Consider the following 11144-nt stretch of genomic DNA (forward strand, 5'->3'; position numbering starts at 1 on the left):
GGGGTGAGGACAATAATAGTGTGTTGCGAAGCCAGTTAGACCAGATTACATGTGTCCAGTGGACTTGTGTGCAAAATGGACAGCTATGTTTGGGGAAAAGTTTTTTTTTGGGAACAGATTCCCTTTTTTTTAAGGTGAGAGTGGGATGTTGGGAAAGGATAGTAGCTATATTTGGGGAGGTAGGTTGCGTAGGAAGACAGACAAGACAGCATACAGGGGTGGTATATGACACATGTGGGGATAAACACCTTGGATGGGGAGGTGTGCTTGGAAATCGGAATGCCATGAGCCCCCAAATGGAAACAGTGGGACTGAGGTCCCCACACATGGGTAGTCACCACTGCACCTTCACGGCCCCACAGGTAGCTATGCTGGGGCTGAGCAGAAAGGGCAGGCTGACCCTCTAAATGTGGCACACAGCCCTCAAGCTGGCATAGCAGATCTACAAACTCCCTTCAGAACTCACTAAGCACCAATCTCTGGATCTGACTTTGGGTGACAGGATCCTGTCCGCGCTCACTCCCAGGGGGAGATGAGCCCCATCCCCTGAGGTGATTCCATCCAAAGGTGGTGCAGGACCAGTAGATGAGGAGGTCCTGGGGGTGGGTCCCAGGTGTGCTGGGGCCCAATGCCACAGCCAGATGAGGTGGGAGAGGTGGATCCGCTGGGACCAGACTTCCCATATGTGCTATTGTGTTGCAGTTTTAAAACATATGTGGTTTAGTAATAGTCAACACCATCCAGGATTAGTTATAACAGCATACATAGATATTCTCAATAACCCAACAGACCAGATTTTGAACAGTTATATAAAAAACAGAACACATGCATATATGTAACCAAAGTGGCCATTACAATGGCATGCAGGTTACATTGATAGCAACAGGCCACCAATGATAGTATTTCAACATGGGATATTAATAGAAACACATTTCAATAGTTATTGAACAATAGGACATCTGTCCCAACTGTAGGTTTGGTGTAAACATACCCACTGATGTGTGTATATAGATTATTGTTGCAAATATGGTGGGGAGGAGAGATGTCAGTTAATTTATATATCCTTGTAGTGCTCACAACTTTAATGATCATTCCTCTAATAATTAAGATACAGGTACTATTACAATACCCTATCGCCTTGGTTTGGGCAGTGGTATGTTTGTACACAGTGTATACTTCAACTGTCTTATAGCTAAATTCTACATATTTTACCTGGTAGATCTATGGAGGGAATGTTTACACTACCTGACTGTATCTACACATATTTCTAGATTCAAAGTTAATATTATGCACATACCTCTCAATCTCTTAATGCACACACTCTGGACAAAGCTTGACAGCATGGGGGTGCAAATATGGACATGTTTTGAATATTCCTGTCATAAACTTGGAAAGGTGCATGAGTGACAGGATTTGTTTTAATATACATTTTCCAAAAGTTTTGAGATCTGAAAATCAAATGTATGTCATTATTTCATGACTACAATTATGAGATCATCCCACTGATTTGCCAGAGGGACAGAGGATCAGGCAGAAAATATGGGCCAATTATCTGGACATTCTTAAAAATCTCTACAGTTGAGATGTATGATTATGCATACACCTTACTACCATTCCCAGGATTCGAACCATGGCTGTGTCTGCTAAAAATACAACAATTTAAGTCACAGCAGAGTGTGCTATTTGGATATTGCTGTCTATTTCTCCAATGTTTTCTATCTAAGTCTCTCTTGGTTGTACAATCTGACCTTGTGATTACAACAGTCTTATACAGACATTCCTACACATATTTTTATGTAGCACAGTGTGAGAAACAGTGGTTGACACAACAGTACTATTCTGATATCAGATGTTACTGAATGCTACATATCAGGCTGTACTATACCAGAGTAAACACTACCAGTCCAGGATTTAAATCTTCATTGGCGGGTACAGTTTTTTTATCTAACAGACCTGTGGAGGGAATGTTTGTTTTTACTCCCTGACTGTTTCTGCACATATTCTCAGATTCCAGTTAATATTATGCCCATACCTCTCAGTCTCTTAATGCACATACTCTGGACAAAGCTTGACAACACGGGGGTACATATAGGGACATGTTTTGAATATTGCTGTCATAAATTTGGAGAGTTGCTAGAGTGGCAGGATTTTTTTAATATACATTTTCTGAAGGTTTTGAGGTCTGAAAATCAAATGTATGTCATTATTTCATGACTGCAATTCTGAGATCATCCCACCAATTTGCCAGGGGGACAGAGGAACAGGCAGAAAATATGGGCCAATTATCTGGATATCCTGATAAATCTATACAGTTGAGAGGTATGATTATGCATACAGCTTACTACCACTCCCAGGATTCAAACCATGGCTGTGTCTGCTAAATATACAATATTTTAAGCAGCAGTAGAGTATACTATTGGGCTATTGCTGTCTGTCTCTTCAGTGTTTTCTGTCTAAGTCTCTCTTGTTTGTACAATCTGATCTTGTGCTTACAACAGTCTTATACAGACATTCCTAGACATTTTTGTCTATGTATCATAGTGTGCATAACAGTGGTTAATACAGCGTTACTCTTCAGAGAATGCAACAATAAATGCCATACAATACCAGAGTAAACACAACCAGTCCAGGATTTAGAGCTTTATTGCCAGGTAGTTACAGTTTTATTTAAATATGACCTATATGGGACTATTTCTGTCATATTGTCTGGTTTATTCAGTACAACTCATACAACAGTTTGTATATTGCCAGTTGACTTTCTGCTTTATATTTATTTGGTATGACTACTACAAGCAGGATTGTTACTCACCAGCCTGCAATGCAGCCTTTGCAGCCTATTATTATGGGCTTCCTGATTCACAGTCCGCTCAACTGCAGCTGTAAGGGAAATTGAGAAATATTTAGGCATACCTATCCATCATATACACAGGCTGGACATTAGCAAACAGTTATTAGTATAAGTCCTTACACACTGCTGGGACATCACTCCTCTGCCTTGCTTTTGGACCATCTCATCCAAGAGCTCCCTCTTTCTCCACTTCAAGTCAGCATAGTGGTGCTGGACCTGCTCTCCAGTCTAAGGGATACCAGTGGCACTGGTGAGATCATGGGCAAGATGGTCCCAGGCTACTGCTTTATATTGGGAGCCTTGGTACTGGCCCTGCAGCAGTCTCTTGTCATGGTTTTGTAACAGGAGTCCTACCATGACCTTGGACTCCTGTATGCCCCATTGCTGTGCCCAGAAGCACATGCCCTCACCAACTCCTGCCATACTGTCTACAGTGGGAAGCAGAAACCAGTTATGAGCTGTATTCCTGCCTGTGGGGGTTTAAATATAGCCAATTTCCAACCCTTTGCCATGATTGGATGGTTTTGAATATGCTGAGCTAAGTTAAGCTATGGGCAAACCTCCTTAGCTAAGGTTGGCAGTGCTTAAAGGGACAGGTTCAGCACTGCTTACCGATGGGTAAATCCACTTAGCTGGGCTACTCATTGCTTAGCAGTCATATTTACACAATGCTTACACCTGGTAAGTAGAGCTGTGCATTGCTTAGCATTGCTTATTTTTCATTTTATAGACTATCTGCTGTATGGCATTGATTCATCATTCATTAAATAGTATAAATCTGTTTACTGTCCCTGACATCCCCCAATATGCTTTCTTTACATTTATTCATGTGTGACTATATTGTATGGGACACCTGTGTTTATATGGGGATTTCACAACTTTATTAAACTGACACCTCACATCTGGACCTATTGCAGTACTCCAGTTAACAAATATATGTTATTTAGTAGGTAATAATAAAAAAATGTTTATGTACTACTTTCACATGTAAAATGCAAATTGTTTATAGTGGGAATCAAACCAGGAATGGTTGTTCACAAAACATACACTCTAACCACTACACTACTGCAATACTGTTTATGTTGGATGTCTCTCGTTATTTAACTTCTTGTGCTGTTTAAGATGGACTAAGCATGGCTAAGCAATGAGCACACTGAGCAGCTTTGCTTAAACTTTATGGCATTTATAAAAAAAACAGTTTTGTTGTGTTATTTTATCTATACTCTTCAAAACATCCCTGCTAATGCTGAACCTGTTATTTGATCAACTTTCTGCTTTGTAGGACAATTGTCTCTTTTGGCTTTGTCCAAATTCCATACTCTGACGGGTTGGGAGGTGTGCACTATGTGCTAATGCTACCTGTGTTATGTTAACAACTTTTTGCTTGGTAGAATACCTCTCAACTTCTTAGAGCAAGATATCTGGACAAAGCCTAAAATGATGGGGGGCAAATAGGGACACATTTTAAATATTGCTCTTACAAACTTAATTAGTTGATAGAATAATAGGTTTTACATTAACATGAATTTTCTGAAGGATGTGGAGTCTTATACTCTAATGTTTTGTCATTATTTAATGACTTTGATCCTCAGCTATTTGCCAGAAAGGTACAGATTATAGGAGGAACACACTAGACGTATGAGGCAAATATCTGGGCATACTGCAAAAATCTGTACAGTTGAGAAGTTTACTTGGTAGGGACAATTGGCCCTTATGCCTTTGGCCACATATTTGTTATGCTGATGGGTTGGGGGTGTTATAAGCATTCTCACTCATTTTTAATTGCCAAAAGGAAATTCTGGAGTGTAGGGGTGTGTGTAATGTGAGAGCTCTGCTCTCAGACACACCCCATGGGTTCATACAAGGAACCATGTCCATTTTAGAGCATGGCAGCGTGCTTTCATAAATATGCATGGTGCACTGCCGTGCTGAACAGGAATGGTCCCTGTCATGCAGGAATAACTTATTCCTGCATGGCTGCTTGCTGAATCCCAGGGAAAGATTTAAATAAGAGTAGCACTGCTATTTTCATATACAGTCATCTTTAACCTGGTTATGAATTTGGATTTTCAAAAATAATGGCATATACAGTATAATTTATTTTATTTTCACTTACTCACAGCTGATTTGTCTTCTTCTTTACAGATTGTGCTGCTTGTATGAAGTGCCCAGAAGATCAATGGTCCAATGAAATCCGCACTAGATGCATCCCTCGAATTATTGAATTTCTGTCATATAGTGACCCCTTAGGAATAACATTGTTTGCTATATCCATGTTTTGCTCATCAATTACTATGGTAGTACTGCATATATTCATAAAATACCGGGAAACTCCAATAGTCAAGGCCAACAACCGTACGCTCAGTTACTTCCTTTTATTTTCAATAATGCTGTGTTTCTTATGTGCTCTAATATTCATTGGAAATCCAGTGACATCAACCTGTATGCTTCGACAAGGGGTCTTCAGCATTATTTTCTCTTTCTGTATTGCCTGTGTTCTTGCAAAGACTATCATTGTTGTCATTGCCTTCAGTGCTACAAAACCAGACAGTAAGTTAAGGAAATGTGTTGGAGCCCAGATCCCCATTTGTGTAATTGTTTTTAGCACATTAATTCAAATTCTGATCTGTATAGTATGGCTTGTTACCTCACCACCATTTGTAGAACGTAACATGAAAGCCACAAAAGAAAAGATAATGATTGAATGTAATGAGGGTTCAATAGTCATGTTTTACTGTATGCTGGCTTATTTAGGCATTTTGGCAAGTGCAAGCTTCATCATTGCATTCCTAGCAAGAAACCTGCCTGGCAGTTTCAATGAAGCAAAATACATAACATTTAGCATGCTGGCTTTTGTTAGTGTTTGGGTATCATTTATACCAGCATACCTCAGCACAAAGGGAATATACTTGGTTGCTGTGGAGATATTTGCCATTTTGTCATCAAGTGCAGGAATGCTTGGTTGTATATTTGCTCCGAAGTGCTATATTATTATACTGAGACCTGACATGAATACAAAGGAATATTTAATGGGAAAGTTGTAATTAAGCAAAGAAATATGGGTTTAATATGAATGATAAGTACTGATTTTGCTTCATCAAATCCATATTTAAAATGCATAATGGCAAATTATATTTCTGTGAGTTTTTGAGTTAGTTTCAAGGACTAGAAGTCATCTTATGTATGCAAAGAAAATAGGCAGATTTTCAAAGTATTAAATTGGAATTAATAGTTTAAGAAAATCTTTCCTCTCTGTTATGCAACATGAAATGTGAAATTATTGAAAGCTTAACATGGTAAAAAGGACAAAACATACATACTATGACAATTTTGGTATTCAGTCAGTAGCTAAGGTCATGTTTTGGTCAAGCGATTCAGTGCCTGTCAGCCTACAGTGAGATGTGCAACCACCCAAAGTAATTTGTAACCGACGGACTTCACCACAGTAATTGGGGATTACAAGTACAGAAGAAGAAATCTGAACATTTCATATCTCCATTGTGTCTCTTTGTCCTAGTCAAAAAAAAAAAAAAATCAAAGGTCTTGGTAGCTTTGACAATAAAATGAGCAATTTCTGAGTGGAGGAATGTAATATCCACTATCCATTTCCTTACTGAAACTTGACTGAGGATGCATTTCTTTGTACTCATCTTATCATCATAGATGGTATTGTCTTCTTTGTTTAAAGACAACAATTAAAACCAGAAACATAGAAAACACATCACAGATAGAAATTGTGATTACTGAATCAGTATTAATGGTATTGAATCTAATCATACAGGACTCTATCATCCTTATCATGCACCATTTATAGGTCTAGTACAGCATGTACAGGACTCTATCATCCTTATCATGCACCATTTATAGGTCTAGTACAGCATGTACAGGACTCTATCATCCTTATCATGCACCATTTATAGGTCTAGTACAGCATGTACAGGACTCTATCATCCTTATCATGCACCATTTATAGGTCTAGTACAGCATGTACAAGACTCTATCATCCTTATCATGCACCATTTATAGGTCTAGTACAGCATGTACAGGACTCTATCATCCTTATCATGCACCATTTATAGGTCTAGTACAGCATGTACAGGACTCTATCATCCTTATCATGCACCATTTATAGGTCTAGTACAGCATGATTAAAGGAGTGGTAAGGATTCTTAGAACTACAACTCCCAGAATGAAGCCAACCAAAAGGTAGCCCTCTTAACAAAAATATATAACTTAGTAAAACCAAATTATGTGAAAATGGAATACATTTATTTTTAATTTAAATATTGAAAAATCTTCTTGCAGAAAATAAATAACTTATTCTAAAAAAATAAATAAAAAAATGCAGTGGTATACAGGATATATGCCTGTATATACCAGTGAGCATAAGAGTTTACTGGCTACACCCTTGGCCCCACTCCAGGATGGAAAGAGCAATGAAACTGTATTCCTCTGGGGAGTTTGATTTCTTAAGCAATTAGTAGTTATACTATACAGAATTAAATAAATAATCCCAAATATCATGAAACAACATTATTAAAATAATGTGGAACAAACAGTATGAAGTTCAACTTTGTCTGGTAATATCATAATAGTTATAATGACAAAACTAGGATCATTCTAATTCTCACACATGCTTATGTCATATATTATCCCAAATCATGGCACCCATATCTTTGCACAAAGAATAATGTCAAACTTAATGATAAAGAGGTCATCTTTTATAGACTTTGCCATTAGAAATTGTGATGGAATAAATTACATACTTTTGCAAATTTTCTAGAATATTGTCTTTAATGAACTAAGTTCTGTAATATTATTTACGTCAATATTGATGAACACATACTACTAAAACACAATCCAAACGGTAAATTCAGCAAAGAAATGACCTTTATGGAATTACAAAACTTATAAGGTATACTGCAGAAAAAAAAAACATATACCCCAGGATTCACCAAGCTCTGCACAGTATACAGGAATAGTGCAAGAGCTGCAGCACGCAATATGGATGATAAGCAATCCAGGAATGAGCTCCAGGATGCGCACAAGCGCTGCTACACTATTCCTGCATGGACACCCCTGCTATATGCTAATTACTCCATTTGCTGGTGAAAACCATGCAAATGAGGTGAACTAGTGATCTAGGAAGCAGACAGGCATCTGTGCAGAAATAGTGTAACCTGCAGAAATGTATTCAGTTACAAACCGAATACATTCTTGCAAATTACAAAATGGAGGCATGACAGCTCCAAAGAAAGCATGTATTCAATGTAGTAGGCATGCCAATGGCCAAATATATTGCCACTGGCATGGGAAATAGTTGAAAAATTATAAAAAAAAACTTTTATTTTTTATTGGCTGACTTCGACCGTTAAAGCATAGGGCAGCAGTGAGCAAATGGGATCAACCCAAAAACATGAAAAAAGTAGGAAATAAGCTTTTAAACCCAAATCAGCAGTTTGCCATAATAGTCAATGGCATGCATAAGACAACAATTCCAGGGAATAGTGGTTGCTAAGGTGGGAGGCTCAGTGTGAGTGTGGTAACTATGAATTAGCATTCTGTTTTATGCAAATGAGGGGATTGATACTGAATCATAGAATTCCTCTCAGTGTTAGCTTGCACCCAACCGTGTAGGTGCAGCAACACCATGGTATAAGTATAAGAGGCAAATGACCTCATAAGGGGGAGTGTCACGCATGCTGTAAGCTTATTGGAGCTCTGTGACCCGTGTTTGCCCTTAGCTAAGCACAGCTAAGGAAGGGGGTGTGTCTGAGGCTTCCTAGCAGTGCTTACATTGCCTAAACAGGTGTGCACACGTCCCACCAGGTTTTAAACAAAAAAACCCCACAGGAAATAGCAGCTCTGTTCACATCTGAGCACTGGGTATGTGCAGCGTGCCTCGGAGCTTAAACGGGAAGGCAATGGGAAGGGAAAACAGCAGTAGGAAGGCAATAAAGGAGAACCAGCATAGCTGGCAGGTGAAATGTATCAGAATCAGCCAATTACACAGGCAGCAGCCCAGCCAAGCACACTACTATAAACTATGTAAACACCTTTCACTTTGTTTTTTCTCAAAAACTCTACACCACCGGTGTACACAGATGGGGAAATTTTACCTGACAAAACTAACAAAATGTTAGGGGCTGCTGTTGCTCTCATACATCAATATGTGGAAGAGACTGAGGGTGGTGAGGATGTGAATGATGATGACCAACCCACAGCGAGGAGGAGGAGGAAAAGAGTGTACAGTACCAGGGTAACCTACCAGGGGCTACATGAGCTGGAGATAGTGGAGTGCTATAGGGTGGACAGGGACATTCTACAGCAAATTGATGAGCTGTGCCGGCCATGCCTCACACACAGAACCAACAGAGGGGATCCCATCCCAGTGGATACCAAGACATGTATAAGCTTAGGAATACTAGCCACAGGTACAAAGGCCAACTGGGGATATCATGGGGATCTCACAGGCATCAGCATCCAGGGTACTCCACCAGTTCCTGGATGCCATGTCAGCACATGCCAGTGAGCACATATATTTCCTCAACACCCATGAGGCGTTGACCAGCAATATGCATCTCTTCCACCAAACAGCAAAATACTATGAGGTAGTGGGTGCTATAGACTGCATGCACATACACATCAAAGCACCACCCAGTGAGCGGGGTGGGGTCTACATAAACTGCAAGGGATTCACCTCCATCATCTGCCAGGTCATGTGTGATGCCCAGGGCATTATCTTGAATGTGTGTGCTGGCAGCCCTGGAAGCTATCACAACTCTCACATCTAGCATATGACACAGTTGTATCAGACATTTGCCATTGGGGACATCCCATATGGCCACCTACTGGAGCCATGGCTGATGACACCTATCAGAAATGCACACACACCTGAACAAGAACTACATAATGAGGCCCACGCACAAACCAGCATCATAATAGTCCATGTGTCTGGGATTCTCAGTTCATGGTTCCGCTGCTTGGACATATCTGGTGGAGCCTTGCAGTACTGTCTGGCTACATGTACACAAATGTTCATTGTATGTGCCATGCTACACAATATGATCCTGCGGAAACAGCTGCAGCAGGAACAGCATGGGGCAAGGCCACACAGCCCCACACCATTGACAAGGCCATCACAGGCACAGAGGGACTCGGAGGAACAACTTGAGCCTGCCCATGTAGGCAGAAGGAGGCATTCCCTGTATGCTCAGGCTTTGGCAAAGAGGCAAAGAAAAGCACATACACTGACATGGTAGGGACCCAGGTAATGATACCTATCTCTGTCTTGCACATATAGTAAAAGGGATGATAAACATGACACTATCTGTGCTTTACCATGTATAGGGAGTGTACTATGTGCATCCAACATAGTCAGCCCTCTAGCACCGTCCTCAGTACTGGTACAGCCACAAGGTAAGTCACTCTTCCTATTAATTGCTGAATGGAGTGGTATGTTATACTAGCTGTATCTATGGTATGGATGTGAGCATGCAAGGGAATTGGGTTGCTGAATGGGGTGGCAGCAGATAGTGGACACCTTTATGGGCAGCATGAAATCCATAACAAATACTGGTGTCAACAAAGTAGGCAGTATTAGACAAAGAGAAAAATCCCACTGCAGTAAATGTGGTGGCCCAAATGTGTGTCCATAGGACACAAACATACATTCAGTGAGGCTCACATACCCAACATCAGCCTCAGCCAGCAGGACAGGTGTAGGCAACCATAAAGAAAGGCTTTGCTAAGGCCTCAAATTGATGGCAATGGCAAACAGCCCCCCTCCAGACATACAAAGACAGACTACAACAGGTCTGGCAGTTGTATGTTAGTTCTGAAGGGTAAGAAGTCTGAAACTGAAATGTAGGTCAATAAAACCTAAGATCTGTACTCTACTGATATGCCTCTAGTCTGCATAATAGGTCAGAATACAAAATGAAATGGAAGCCAACAGAGTACCTGAAATACCAGTACAGTCATAGCAAATGTTTACAGTTGTCAGGTGTGCCCACCCCAACCCTATGTAGAAATGCAGTAACATGTACATGTGGGTTTAATAACAGTGGACCACAGATTCCCTGAGCTGGCTGAATTTACAGGATAGATTGTTGCATATGTACAATATGCAGGGGTCTGTGTTTTAGCTTGTTGTGTGTTCAATGTCATCTGGAAATGGTCAGCATGTAGACATGGAGGGTTGAGTCTCAGTGGCCTAAGCCAATACTGCTGATGACAGGGCCACGTTCTGACAACTGCAGTGCCAACCACAATGCATTTCAGAAAATACCCATGT

At 40.3% G+C, this 11144-nt stretch overlaps 1 protein-coding gene across 1 annotated transcript in view; it reads left to right on the forward strand.

Annotated features, from left to right (window-relative positions):
* Nucleotides 1–5892, forward strand: part of LOC122801284 (vomeronasal type-2 receptor 26-like) — a 255486-nt gene extending 249594 nt beyond the window's left edge. The window contains exon 4 of the mRNA XM_044070832.1: nucleotides 4994–5892. Coding sequence (XP_043926767.1) covers nucleotides 4994–5892 — 899 coding nt within the window. The remainder of the gene's footprint in view (nucleotides 1–4993) is intronic.
* The last annotated feature ends 5252 nt before the right edge of the window (nucleotides 5893–11144 follow it).

The sequence above is a fragment of the Protopterus annectens genome, chromosome 4.part1 (assembly GCF_019279795.1).
Source record: "Protopterus annectens isolate FY-2018-M chromosome 4.part1, PAN1.0, whole genome shotgun sequence".
Classification (NCBI taxonomy): domain Eukaryota; kingdom Metazoa; phylum Chordata; order Ceratodontiformes; family Protopteridae; genus Protopterus; species Protopterus annectens.